The sequence below is a fragment of the Fulmarus glacialis genome, unplaced genomic scaffold (genome assembly GCF_000690835.1).
Source record: "Fulmarus glacialis isolate BGI_N327 unplaced genomic scaffold, ASM69083v1 scaffold5154, whole genome shotgun sequence".
In the NCBI taxonomy this organism is placed as follows: domain Eukaryota; kingdom Metazoa; phylum Chordata; class Aves; order Procellariiformes; family Procellariidae; genus Fulmarus; species Fulmarus glacialis.
In genome coordinates this window covers 21067-36350 of record NW_009206044.1, presented here as the reverse complement: position 1 = coordinate 36350, position 15284 = coordinate 21067, and the positions used below count along the sequence as shown (strand labels likewise).

Below are 15284 nucleotides of genomic sequence, written 5' to 3'. Positions count from 1 at the left end.
AAAAATGTCTTTACTGAAAGTGTGGTCAGGCCTTGGAAGAGGCTGCCCAGGGAAGTGGTTAAGTCACCATCCCTGGAAGTATTTAAAAGATGTGTAGATGAGGCGCTTAGGGACATGGTTTAGTGGGCATGGTGGTGTTGAGTTGATGGTTGGACTCGATGATCTTAGACGTCTTTTCTAACCTTAGTGATTCTATGATTCTATGATTCTATAACAAAACTGAAAACTGGAACTGAAACTTTCACAAGAAAAATTAAAATAAGACTTAAAACAGATGGAGGCCATAAAAAGAATTAGGAGACCACATTCTAAAACAGGAGCTGGACACTTTGCAAAAAAAAAAAAAAAATGTAAGTAACATCTGGAAGTTTTCAGAATGAACTGAAAGATGGTACTAAGAAATAAAATCTGCTGGAAGAGTAGCTCTTGTTACGAATAATTCAGGTAGATCTAGACACCCAAATACACAACTTGCAGTCTGTAGGATTTGCAAGGACTGGTGACGTGAAAACATGAGGTGATCAGCAACCTGATTGTCACAAACTAGAAGGTCTTCCAGGAAATGGGTGGGACCTATGTCCAAACTACTCACAGAGGTCAACTGCAGGAAGTATATCAAAGAGGATAAAAAACATCATGCCTAGAAGGAAATCAAAGACTTACAGTCTGAAGAGGCGTTCAGCTGTCTTTTAGGTAAGCAGAAGACATGGACCACCAGACTTGTTATACTAGTTATAATTTACTAATTATAGGCTCAGAGGAAAGTCAGATTATTCCAGATAACGTAATGTAAATGCCCACTAGAACTGCATCTAGAAATACTTCTTGAGAAAATTCTGGTAACCATCTCTGCGGTCCGGCTCTCAGTGTGCTGCAGAATTTAAGCCATGGAAGAGCATAAATTATCCTGTTCTGGCATTATACCATATTGGCACTATGGAGCTAGCCATCAATTTGACCCAACAGCTTTAAGGAGAAAAGAAAAAGAAGAAACCCCAACAGAAATGTAAGTGGTTTTGTAGATGTGGTTTTCAGGCACACACAAATGCTAGTGATGACTTCTGAGATAAGTTGGCAGCAGACTTGTTTTAAGCACTGAACTGGTGTTGGACTCTTAGATGTTAATCAGGAACACGAGATTAAGGGGGTGTGGAATTTACTGCTGAACTTCATTCTTGCCTCAGACAACCAAAAGAAAAACCAGCTGCTGGTCAGGAAGATAGGAGGTGGTTGCCATAAAGCTTAGAAATTCAGCTATGAGTGTAATATGTACAAGTGATCCTAATCTAGCTCATGACATTATGAATTATTAAAAAAGTGATAGCTTGCTTTCATCAGAGAAAGGAAAATAACAATACTGTAGCAATACAGGCATGCAGCACAGTTAAATACTGACAGGCGAGAAAAAAAAACTGGCTAGGAGAAGGATTGCTGTGGGCTGGCCAAGGCACGTAATTTCAAATACCTGTTGAGAGTCTTTCTCCAATGATAGAAAGCAAGAAAATAATTTTAAAGGTCTGAGGAAGCCCCCAATAGACTTGACCCCCAAGAAGCCCCCCTAGGAAACTGATAGGCTATTGAACGTTGGGCTATTGAATGTGGAATAACTTCTGTGAAGTTCATGGGAATTATTAAACTAGACATGTTAAAAGGCTAGAGAATACAGAATCCAATACTCCATCATCTAATTTGGCAAAAATGGAGACAGTGACTGGGAAAGGTGCATTCATCCAAGAACTGAAAAGCTGGAATTTGAGCAAGTCGTCTTGATAGCCAAGTTAGCACATGAGCTAATCATTTGCTTGGATTTGGTTATTGCTAATGACTGCCTAATAAATGCCAGAAACAGCATCTTAGAAAGTAAGCTTGTAGAATCCCTCCTTCTAAAGGCGGCTGAGGTTTGCAAATGGTAAGAAATAACTTTTTAAAATTATATTCTCCTTCTAGAGGTCAAAACTCTAATAGTGTTTTACATACTCTCCTCAGGCAAGGAAATATGAAAAATGGTTGAAACCTGCTTCAGGGTGATCTTAGCTGCTGTTGTTAAAGAAATTATTTGTTGCTTCACTTCAGATTTTTCTGATAAGCAACAAATAGTATAATGGAAAATCCATAGAAAATGTGAAAGAACAGATGTAGTAGACACTGATAAGAAAAGAATGGGAGGATGAACTCACAGGTTTTCCTCTGAATTTCTTCCAATTAGTATTGAATGTACAAAACTGAAATGGCCCAAGAAATTTCGTAGTCAGAAATGAGTTCTTAGAAGCAAAGGCACAAATTACACTGGTAAGCACATATGCCACTAATGAAGAAGATGGCATAACCAATCTTGCATAACAACAAATCTGTGTAAAAGGTTTTGTATTCATTACCTATTGTTTTAGATACTAAAGAAAGTGTAACTTTATTTTCCAGAGTGGAGATTGGACACCAATGGAAATGGAGCCAAAAGAACAAGGAGAAGAAGTTACGAACACTATTACTATAGTATCACTGACTTTGTGGCAATTTATGTATGGATGGAGTTGTATACTTCCTACTTTCAAAAGATTTATGGCTACTTTATCTCTCTCTTAACCTGTTTCCTGTGTTGGTGTCTGGAAAACACATAGAACAGGAATTGAAATACTTACATGTAAGATGAAGACACCAGCATGAAACTGAATCAAAGACAATGATTGCCTCAAAGTTTGTCTGCAGGGTGAGTTGGTGCCAGGTGACTCCTGTGACCCAGCAGTGCTGTCACTCACCTTTGCAGAGAATATTCCATGTGCACCCTTTCCAAGCTACCTGCTGTAAGGATCTCAACTTAGAGTCAGAGAAAATGTGCAATGGCCTCCTAAAACTGGAACAGCCAATAACTTGTGAGGGCACTAGCAGTACTGCGGGTTGGTGGCCTGAGTCCCTGTCCAGCTCAGAAGCTGGCAGTCAGTACTTGCTTGTAACTGAATAACTTCAACAGCTTTCCAGATTCTTTTCCAATAAGAATTAAATGCACTGAAACTAAAAGAAGCCCTGGAGACATATTATTACTGTTATTATATTATTATGATATTGTTTATTTCTGTTAGATTTGGGGCCCTAGTGAGATACAAGCACAACAAAAATGTCTTAGCAAATCTGGAAAGATGTATCTGAACTATGGGCTGAGAGAACACATATTAAATTCAACCACTCCAAGTAAGACCAAGTATCATTGTCTCCCCCACCACACTACTCCGTTTCTACTGGAAGAAACACCAGGTAAATGTGCCAGGAAGGAGAAAGGATGTGATCCAATAGACACTGCGTACCCTCTCTGAACAATGAGGGAATTAAGTTAGTGATGTCCTTGCCTTGAAACTCAAACAGTGTCACGTATTCCAGTAATCCACAGATCATCCACCAGCCTCTATCATGCAACATTTGGTGATATGAGATAATCACAGGAGGGTGCCTAAGCTAGTTACTTTGGTGAAATGGTCACAGAAGCAGAGACAAGCCTAAATCCCATCTTTTCTCATGATTTACTTATAGGATAGCTATCCATAAAAGTCCAAAACAAATCCTTTTAATTTGGTAGAAGTAAATGATCTCTTAGAAGACTATGGCATTCCTAAAGAGAAGCAAAATCAATTCAGACTGCTTGAACTAGACAAAATAAACATAATCTAATCCTGAATAGGCTCACAGCATTGTAAAGGCAAATTTGAGAAAAATGTTTGACTAAGTAAAGAAATATATATGAAAAAAGGCCACATGCGAAAACTTTAAAAAGGGCTGTTTTTATTAAACAGTCTAATAAAAAGCACAGGAGAGAAAAACTGAGTAAATCTCAATAATTCATATGGTATGTATAAATTAAAACAGCCTATATGTAGAGAATGAGTTAGGTTGCATATACAGATTCTAATTTCCTTATAAGTAGAACAGGTAGAACCTTCAACTTTTGGTTTCCCCAAAATAAATTGGAGTTTTATATTTTATTTGACTCTGACCCAAAATAGAACAAAACAGTTTTTAAGTTTCCTGCTAAATTAAAACTTTATGAATTCTAAAAAAAACATTTCCAATTTTGCTAATCCATTCAAAAATATCTATTTGTCATTTTAATATTATTTTTACTTCACATATATTATGAAACAGATTACATCCTCTGGTTATCCATAGTAGCAAAGGTCTGACCCAAATGGGTAGTTTTTATCCCTATAATTTATATTTTCAAGTAATATAAAAATATTGAAAAGAAAGCATCCATAAAATCCCAAATGACATTTTGGTTCAATAACTTGATATTACATTTATTTCTGAAATGGTAAGTTCTGTAACAGAACTTTTTCCCATAGAAATTTTTACTGAACTGAATTTGGTTTTATTTTTAAACATTTTAAATGCTCTTTTCATTTAATGCTTTTTGAAAACTGTTGGAAAAAAGATTTTCCTCTTCCAGGCTGATAACACAGTTCTGAAAACTTCACTGGGAATGTCATTGAAATCCAAGACTGTCCTCAGGGACTCAGAGAAAGGAGCTCCATCAGAAAGTTTGATCAGGCAGCGAATGAAAAAACTCAGAAGTTATTTAGATTGGAGTAAATTTTTTTTGAGCTGGCAAAGGGAAAATAGCCTGCTGAAATCACGTCATCTGTAATTTGGTAAGTTATTTATTTTCTTTTAATCCTATTCAAAGTATCAACATTTCCAGTACATTGGCTTGATTGGCAGAGGTGTTGTATGACTTGGGATAAACCCCAGTAAAACTTTTCACTCCTACCTGAGATGCCCCAAGTTCTGAAGGAGTTCCCCTCAGCTGAAAACATCCATGCATTAGGAACATCATCACAGGCCTATTGTCCCTTAATGTCACAGCAAGTCAAAACTTCAGAGTGATGGACAGCAACATTCTTTAGTGCATATGCCTGTGCCTGACCTCATTTTAATCTCAGTAACTGATCTGAAAGAAACCCTAAGTCATGGGAAACAATACTCAACTAATTGAGTAAAAAAAATATGATTTTCAAAAGTAACAGACATGACAAAAGGTAGCTCATAAAAGACTGCAGGACCACACCACATCACTATACGCAGAACTATCTGCTTAAGATAATAGGAAGTACTATTTGAAATCTAATACTTCTATGAACTGTACAGCTATTCCACATTTTTCACCTTACCATTTTGTATTCTTTCCAGCTTTTTTGAAAATCCAGACTCCCATCTTCTCGGTGCTGTATAACCGTCCATCCTCCTCCAGCAACTTCCATATTGCAAAAGACCTATGCAGTAATAAAAAACCAAACAAACAAACAAACAAACAAACAAAACCAAAAAAACCAGTAAAACAAACTTGCATTGGAATCCTGTCATCTTAGGGGGAAAAAAATATTTGTGAGCAACAGAACTAAGGAAGCCTGTTTTCCTATGGGTTCATGCCCTATGCCCTCAATGGTATCCTCAATCACTTGATTACAATCGGAGCTCTCAGTGCAATTCTCCCAGTAATGTCTCCTCTTCTTTCAGCACATTACCCAAGAACATCTGCCCATCATCCTCCTCTGCATCCTCAGTTTTCCTCTTCACATTCCCTCCATGCTCCTTTTCTATTTCCTCTGCAGTGCCCCTGAAATCATTCTCTTCCTCTTAATAAATGAGTATTTTTTTCAGTGATAATGTTTTCTACAGCTTTTAGCAGAGCGTCATTCTGTCCAAGAAAGAATCTTCAGGAATTCTTACAGAAAATACCCATTCAAGTAGTCCAAAATGTAGCACAGATGAGATTATTCTGTTTTGCTTTGTATTGTAATGTTACCTACAGTGTGCCAGGCAGTGTCCCAAAACAGAAACCGTTGATCTCAGTCTAAGCTGCCTTACAGCTGACAGAGAACATGGATAGGAACAGGCTCAAGAACAGAGGTCTGTGGGACAAGCTCAGAAGTTAAGACCTATACTGAATATCTAAGATCATACTCTGCCATCATTGCACTAATAAAATTCTAACTTAGATACTGAGATTCTGCATATTAAGGATAATTTAACAATTTGACAATTTTGCTGAAACTTGGTGTTAGAATATTGCATTAACTGAAATCTATTAATCTTAAATAATCCATATAATAATCAAAATGGATATTTACTTTTCATTCATTTTTCACTCTTCTTACATTATCCTTTCAAAAATATAGAAGAAAAATATTGAAAAAATGCAAATACTGCTTATCCATTCACCTTTCTTGGTATGTGGCAAGTGATAGTATTCATTTTTATTCCTATTTTTGTATGACACTTGATTTTAAGATCCGACTAAGTTTCTCAGTGCTACTCACTCAAGCAAATTTTCCTGATTTTCATTCCTGTGTACTCATCCGTGCTATGTTGGCACTGCAACTATCCTAAATTTCATTTGTCTGTGCTCTTGAATAGTTATATCCCTCTTTTTAAGTAAGATGTCAGTATGTAAGAGAGTTGAAGAGGTGTCACCCTTCAGCTTAGCTTTTGGCATTCATATCAACAAGAGTCAATCCATTCAGCACTGGTCGGTAATTTAAAGTTTTAAATTGCTTTGCCAAATAGAAGGTTACTATCCAATTCAGTTAAATAAAAATTCATCCCTCAGTTGACTAGAAAACCATATTCCACCCTCAGGCAAATAAATTCTAAATCTTTCCTACTCATAAGCATTGTCATAGTAATCCTCTGCAAGTGCTTTTGCTTTAATTTGCTCCAGGCATGCCAAGTAAAGTCCTTGTGTAGGTACAGGAAGGAAACAGAGTACCGAACAGTGCAAACATGTGAACTTGCTTTAGAGCAACCACAAGAAAACCCACAATTTGGTAGACAAACATTTTGGCTCTATTCCTCCTTCAGGGAAGACACTGCGAGTCAAAACATTTATCTACAGGATTTAATTTCTTCAGTCTGACTTACAGTGAGAATTTCTAAATGATGGATTTACTTTCCTTATAAGTCATTTCAAGCTCCCATGAATCCACTGCCAATTTTTAAAGCATTAAATCCTCAACTGCATTAAGACTACTCATTTTAAAGATGCACACAAAAAAATATTTTTCATACTAAAATGAATTTTCATACTAAAATATAATAAAATACCTATAAAAATACTTTGATGTTTTCTGAATAATGTAGTAAATTAAAAGAGAAAACTTCATAGTGAAAGTAAGATTTGCAGCAGCACATTATTCACTAGCCATCATTGTGTGGTCTGGCACTTTCCATGGTGGTAGACACAAACACCTGCTGTATTAACAGGAGTGCCAGGCTGATTATAGATGTTCATTGTGCATAGCTCTAGCCAACAAATGTCCTGGACTGGCTTCTGTCCCAGACAAGGCCAAGGCACTCAGCCATTAAACACCTTCTAAAATGTTCTGATATTTAACCCTTTACCAGAAAAGAAAAGGATGAAGAAAAGTGACTTTGAGTTTGTATGCATCTTTAGATTCTGAGTTTATTGTCAATAAAATAAGCTGATTTAGATTAAAAGAGCATCCAAAGCATTGCACTCTTGCCCTTCCTTAAATGCATGGGTAAAAATACTCAAGCTACTGAAAGGCATATATGAGATTATTTATACATGTTTTAGCTTTATGGACTAAATTATTATAAACTTCATAATAATCATTTAGAGATCAGCCCAATTTTAAAGTAAACAAAAGAAGGGGCATTACCACATACTGTATTTTAAGTGCATGCACACTAAGACATCACAAGTCTACATTGTTTGCTTGGAGTAACAGGATCAAGTCCAGCCATTTGAGATTCGGGGAATGTGTATCTGCTATGCAGAAACCAAGCCTCAAGGCAACCACGTTGGGATGACAGCCTCCACAGTATATGGGGCTAGGATACATTTAATGGGTTAAAATTCTGGCAGATATGCTCAGAGAGACCACCTACACCGATTTGGTAGGACGTCCACAGGCAGAATGTAGAGGGGAAGGAGTGAAGGCTGCATTCACGGCAACGGTGGCAATGGCTTTTGCAGAGCCATAAAGATCAAGATATATAGACTCCACTAGCAATTGGTAACATTACATTTTCAGTGCAGTGCACCCACAAGTTGGTAGAAGTCATGCTTGTGAGGGCATTAGAGGAAACAGTAAGAGAGTCCAATACATTGATCCAAGGGGAGATGGGGAGGTTCTGTATGCACTCAGACCAGTCCCCCTGGCCTACTTCAGCTCCTGAAGGTGACATGGTTCCTTCAGCTCCAAAATGGTGACAACCTCACTCCCACTGCTCCTCTGCTCATCAGCAGTCTCTGCTTCCCCTGCACTGACCCCACCTCTGCAGGGGACTGAGAGGACTCTTCTTGCCTTTGCTCTCACTATGACCTAGGGACAATCATTTGTCAACACCATCAGGCATTGCACACACACACATCAAAGTAAGTCAATTAATTAGCTTAATACTTTAAGCCTATCTTTTTCTTTCCCCATCTCAAAAATATGGGATATTATTAAGATCCTTTTAAACAGAAATGAATCACTGATTTTTGGTGCAGGCTTGGAAGACTAATGAACTAAACTAATGAACTGTGGAAGCTACGAACATGAAAGAAAAAATGCAATCTAAATTTGTAAGTATATAAAAATGAGGCATATAAATGGTATCGAGCTGTAAGCACGGAGGATAATTGTCTATGAATATATGAAGGTAAAACCAGTAAAAAACTAGAACTGACAGTAATATTTATGTATGTGACAAAGGGATTTTTTCTACTGAATGTCAGGATTCTAGTAAGTATCTCTTAGGAAATATAAAATGAAATGAAGGTATATGTTTGTGACCTGAAGTATAAAATTATTATACTTGACACAGTTGCCAGTGGCTGCGAGTATTACAGAAGGTAACAATATATTAAGCCTCTTAAGACATGTCAGAGTTGTGCACTGCATTGTGGTAATCCAGATAACTAAGCTGGCTTTAAACAACGGGTATGTCTCCATGGAGTACCTATCAGGATATTATCTTGGGTCCCAGAGCAATCTAACTGTGTCAGCATGATGCTACCTCTGGGCTAATTAGTCCTGGCACAGTGCTGCATTGATGTGATTTTGAAGCTATCTCAGCTGCAGTTAGTTCATCTATCTCTGCACAGCACTACCTTGCAGACTGTTAGTATGACCTTAATGTCTGAAAAAACATCTGTTCAAGCAATCACACTTTTCATGTGCCTGGGATCAGCTCTTGCTGTGTTATCACTAGGGCAAGACAGAAACAGGTGGTAGCAGAAATGCCCTCAACACTCTCTCTCTCTCTCTCTCCCCCTCCCTTAGTTTTCTTGCTAAAAGAGGAAAAAATAATGCAATGGTATCAGCTGAGTTGTGCTGGCTGTAGTGATTGATCGCTGTGTCTGCAAACAGGGATATAGGGGAAACACAGGGTGGCTTCCATAGTGTCACTGTTCTTGTATTACCAGTGAAGTGGGTTTAAGCTAAATATACCAGAAGGATCAGTGCCACAGTGCTTTCAGGTAACCATTGTTTTTCATTGCAACCAAGCTTCTGGGTTTATGAACTTTAATAAGGCTAAGAAAAGCTACTGACAATTTGTACATGCAATTTGGACTTTGATGTTACATCTCTATTTTGAGTTGAACAGCTTCTACAGAACTGCTTTTATTATTCTTGGCCTGTTCAGTAATGCTTAAAGGGGCCTATGTATTTTATGTCATGTCAATTATTTTTCCATTCACATTCACCAGAGTTATATTGATCTTTGCCTATAGTACTCTCCCTCCCCAATTCTACTCACGGTTTAATGAACCCTAATTCCTTAGTAAACTATAACATCTTGACATCTACAGGCTTCCAAAGACCTCTAACAAAACCAAATTCAGTTTAGAAATAAGTTTTACATATCTTAATATCATAATAAAATTACTATAGACAATAACATCGATAATATTTGTTATTGCCTTTTCCTGTTTGCAGAGTCACCACTTTACTGCAGTAAGAATAAATTCTCCAGCTACATGTGGTTCCCTCCCTCCTGTTTGGCCCACTTTCTGGTCACCCTTGCATTTTCCTCTCTCAGGTAATCAGCTCTTAGCCTTGTTGGGGGCTGCTCCCAGTAGTGCCCCATCAGAGGGACAACCAGCATTCCTCCACATTTAGGTCAGGCTTAGGTTATTCTCTCATGTTCCTAGCTTCAACTGACTCGGGTACCTTAGCACCAAAAGCCTTCCAAAAAATCAGTCTCCTTTACAGACTCATGTTTCATTTTCATCAAAAGCCTCCCAAAGATCTTTTTTGAGAAGAACAAGATTATACATGCTTCATCATTTTAAACAGTGTTAATTTCAGCACGTTGTGTTCTTTACAGCCAAAAATACTCTCCCCTGCTCCCTGCAAGAGAAGCAGGATTTTTGTAAATCTGTATCTTTAAAACCTACTCATTCTGCTATTTCTTTCCCTGTGCCTCCAGATAATCCCCCCATCAGCTTCCTCATTATAGCACTTTACTGATTCTCTTCTAAATTTTATCGTGGATTTATTTGCAGCCATTGTCTGATTCAACTGAACTTGCCAAGTAGGAGGAAGTGAGTCAACTACTGAATGTATGTAGGAAATTAGGAAGGCTTCTCTGTCAGCAAGAAAGAAGAATATCTGGAATAATACAGTTTATCATTTTCTTCACTCTGTTGTATTTTTTTCAAGACTGAATATAGCCCAGGTTATTTATACCAGTACAACACTTTGCAGAATGAGAACTTCAACAAAGGCTCCAAATGCTCTTTTAAGGCGAGAGCAACATCATATTAACAAATAAGAAAATAAAACAAATATTTACTTTACCTTTTTAGGATCTGACACATTGTTAATATAAATAGTGTAGACCCCACTCTTGTTAAAACCAGATTGGTATACATCTGCACAGTCTCTGAAAGGCTTTTCTTCCTCCTTTTTTGCATTCTTTAGTAAAACTGCAAAACAAAAAACCATGATAGTATAAGTTATAACAGTGATTTTAAGCATTTCTGTATCAAGGAAGTCCACTTTTGCACATTGTATGCCTTTTAAACATACACAGTAATAACTGTGCTATGGTCCTTACACGGTGCATATGGTAAATTCTATTGAAGAACTAGTATGAAACTTTCAGACAGATAGCAGAATAGGCACCAGCAGAAGTAAGTCATGATGCAAATAGCTAAACAGAGCATTCTGTCTACCGAGAGGTGAACACAGCGCATTCCTTCTGAGTGCAAAGGTCTGTGCAGCTGCAGGTGTTGTCCCTGACTCAAGCTGTATCTGGGACGTTGCCAAAGAAGATGGCACATGGAGGTGGACAAGCTTGTTCAGTGTTGTTGACAGATGCTCAAGACAACAACACAGAACCCTAGAAGGAAAAAGCTTGTGCCCTTCCTCCATGAGGTACTGCCTTTTAAGCAGCCTAGGGGCTTGGGGCAAGGGAGCTGTTTGCTTAAGTTTACTTTTTTGACAGAGAATTATTTCATTATTTTCATATCTACATACATAAAAGTTGCTAGATACAATTATTGGAAAAAAGAAGAAAAATCAGTGCTACTGAAGTCAGTTGTTTAGAGTCATGATTTATTGAATTTATTTTTGGCTCTGAACAGGAGAACAATTAATGTCAGAACACCAGTGCAGATCTTGATCCTGCGTATTGCAGACAGACCACATATATGAGTCTGGGCTGAGAAATCGGGAGGGCGAGATGTTTGAGGATCCCAATCTTGAACCACCAGGAGATTCCCTGTACAAGGAGTAACATCTGAGAGTGTTCCTTCACTATCACAAACACAAGTATCGTGAACCCACATGATACTGAAGGATATGACTTCATTCCAACAACACGTACTTTAGGCACATCAGTATTCCCATAGAAATCCATCAGTCTACTCAGATTCTTAAACTTAAACATGTCCTTAAGTGCTGTGCAGGGCCTGGGCCAGCACTTCATTAGTCCCTACAATAAGGAAACAATAGCTGAGTCCTCCAGACACACTCATCGTTTGGTGACAGACACATCTTTTTCATTTTTGGCTTGAAAATGTGAGTTATAGGTACAAAAGGGACTGCGCCTTATTCACTCTCAATGAAGTGGCCTGTGCTGCAAAGCTGATGTTTAATGACAATGGTGTGTAGAAAAGCAACGGCCTTGCACAACATGTGAGATTATCCAGGCCATAAGGCGGTACACAATAATGCCAAGGCTTTGTAGCTTGATATACTATCTATCTCCCCTTTGAACACTTCAAAGCAGTATTTTAGGATGGCAAATTCCTGCCAGATCAATTGGCATTAATATAATTTCACAGATGGGGAAATCAAGGACAAGAAAGGTTAAATGTTTTACCTCAGTGATTTTGTGAAAAGGTGAAAATAAGAAAATAGTGAGAAATCCAATCCTGAACTGTAAAAGTATCCTGCTCTCTAGGTAGGCATTTTATACACATCATATTCTTTTTTCCTTTTTATGTGTTTTATTTTCTTCTTTTAAAATTTTATTTTAACAAACAAAACCCCCTTACCTCTCCCTTTCCATATATTTGCTGCATATTTATTATTTTTATCCAACACCATCAATAAAAATAAAACCTGGTTCATATATTTGCATATGAACTTCAATTGGAAAATCAGTGGCTTTGAAACTTGGTCATATTTGGAAAAGGTAGTGCTGGCAATGCAATAGATGACACACTTCCCCATGAGATGTCAGGGAATGAGGTCCTCAGCAAGGTATGCATCAACAGTGCACTCTCAAAGGTGCCATTTTTTAGATATGAGGCCTTCATGATTTGTGTTAATTAAAGATTTCATGGTACTTTCCTGTAAGCAGATGGTGTTAGTATCACTGGCCAAAGTCCAACTTGAATAATTACTTGGGGCTGGAGCCAAAGCCTAGAGGAGTTAAAGCAAAGCCTCTCATTGATTTCAAGGAGCTTTAGATTAGATCCACTCTATCTGGCCTGAATTTCTCTAATACTGTTGTTTCTACTGCAGACATCAGTCTCTTTTGTCTAAAAAATATATTTAGTTATGCAGAGGTAGAGTGTTCATTTCCTTAAGTCTTAAAGTACTTATATTTTAATATCTATATGTAGGCAGATAATCTTACCTCTATTTAACCATTATACACACATTGAAAACCACTCGGAAATAACTACTTAAGAGTCAATCAAGGAAATTTGAATTTGGTTCCTTTTTAACTGAAAGTTAGAGAAAAAAATCATGAGTATATCTTAAAGCTCATATTATTTAAATTTTAAACAAGGTAAGATTTTAGTTTCAGAGTAATTAGAATTAGATCTGAAAATAATTTTTTAAGGAGATGGATCTGTAGGAAGCATACTTAGAAATATTTTTTTCCTCATTCTTAAAAACTAGAAAAAACGCAGTAAAACTGCCATTGATGTAAGAGATGAAGGACAGGTAGATGTCATAGATAATGCCCAGTTCCTTCCATCCTTCCTCTCAGTATCAGACAGCAGATGTGTTAATTTCCTATAGAGCAAGTAACACAATACGCTTCTTTTGCAGTAGTGGGTTTTATTCAGTGAACCTGTAGCCAGAAGAAGATGGCTTTCCTTGGGTACTTCTCATCCCTCTCTCAGGAGTTGGTCCTCCCACTGGAAGGAAAGCTCAGCTCCTTGTGAAGGAGCTGCACTAGTACAGATTGCAGCACAGTATATTAAGCACGACAAGCACAAAGTTCAGTTTTTCTTAATACATCAGACTTAATTTGAACGAGAACAGCCCAAATTTATCAGAAAATTAATACTCAGGAATGTTACTGGTAATGTTCTTTTAGGGTAGAATATGTTTTTTCTATGGTTTGCTGTTGTTTTTCTAACTTAATATTCCATACAATTTCCAAATCACTTCTACCTACTATAGCTCCAGACTGTTTTTCTATAACATTACATAGACCTTGAATCCTTTATACATCAAGTGAAGTTCCTGTATGATGCATTGGCTCACATACGGTAGATGTGTAAATAAATTTTAAAAAAAGTAACAAGGCTCAAATAAAGTCGTTCTAAAACAAAATATGTAGCCATTACATTTCTTTGCTCAGCTTCAAGATCTTAATTGACTTTACACAGATTTCTAACATTAGTTTAGCTATTTTCAAATATAATGCTTATGCCAACGTTTTATGTACCTGTAGAAAAAGATAAGTCTATGTCAAGCAAAATAATACTATCATTTTTTAAACCTGAATGCTTAGCCAAAATTTGGAGCCCTGGAGGGTCTTTTTGATTGCCTTTTCTGGATGAATAAACTGGTGATGAAGTCATGCTTCTTTGAAGCAATGATGCCTATGTGGAAAATCCTGCTTTCCTGAACAGAAGGAGAATTAACAAGAGAAATAAGTTCTTCTTTCATTGCACTTCCAAAAGTCATTTGGTTAATTTTTAGTCCAATAACTTTCTCCTTGGGCTATGCTACCTGTGTTTCCCTACTTGATGAATTATTTCTTTCAGTTATCAATCAATCAGGCTTTTGGCTGTTTCTTTTCCTCGATGCCCTGGATGATGATTTGAATCTAGGCAATACAGCAGGTACCATCCATAACTGCCCAGACCTCTATCAGATGGCTGCTCCCATGTAGAGGCAACAGCCCTGGCAGTGCAACTGCTCCATGGCCCTGTGGAGGAACAGGAACCCAAATCAATGAGGTTTCTGCTAACCCAGAGGCTGTGAACTGCCAGGGCTGAGCAGCTGTTCTGCTGCTTCTATTAACAGGATATTAACCTTCAGTAGAAAGCCAGGGTCGTCACCTGAGGTTGTGGCCTCTTCAGTTTTCTTAGAAAGGGTTGCTGGACCTTGCAAGTGAGAGTGCTCAGACATGTAGGGCCTTTTCCCAAAGCAATAGACAGGGAAATCCCTTAACTGATTGTTAGTTGTGTATGCCTCTGTGTAGGGTGAGACTATTTTTCTGCTATCAGTCATGAAAATAAGTCAATAGTAAATGAGTTTACTAGTTCCTAACAGCTATCACAAATGAAGGAGGCCTGTTTTTCTGCCCAGGTTTAAAGAAATACAAACTGACTACTAAGAATGAATAGCTTCTGAAATATTTACTAATCTAAAATTCTCCCACAACATTCTCCTAGAGAAGCTGGCAGCTCATGGCATAGACAGGTACACTCTTCACTGGGTAAAAAACTGGCTGGACGGCCGAGCCCAGAGAGTTGTGGTGAACGGAGTTAAATCCAGTTGGCAGCTGGTCACGAGCGGTGTTCCCCAGGGCTCAGTACTGGGTCCAGTTCTGTTTAATATCTTTATCGATGGTCTGGATGAGGGGATTGA

At 37.7% G+C, this 15284-nt stretch overlaps 1 protein-coding gene across 1 annotated transcript in view; it reads right to left on the bottom strand.

Moving 5' to 3' along the window:
• LOC104075180 (angiopoietin-1-like) overlaps positions 1-15284 on the bottom strand; it is a gene marked incomplete at both ends in the record, with an annotated part of 41706 nt that overhangs the window by 12354 nt on the left and 14068 nt on the right. Inside the window, 2 exons of the mRNA XM_009575603.1 lie at positions 5154-5255; positions 10797-10924. Coding sequence (XP_009573898.1) covers positions 5154-5255; positions 10797-10924 — 230 coding nt within the window. The remainder of the gene's footprint in view (positions 1-5153; positions 5256-10796; positions 10925-15284) is intronic.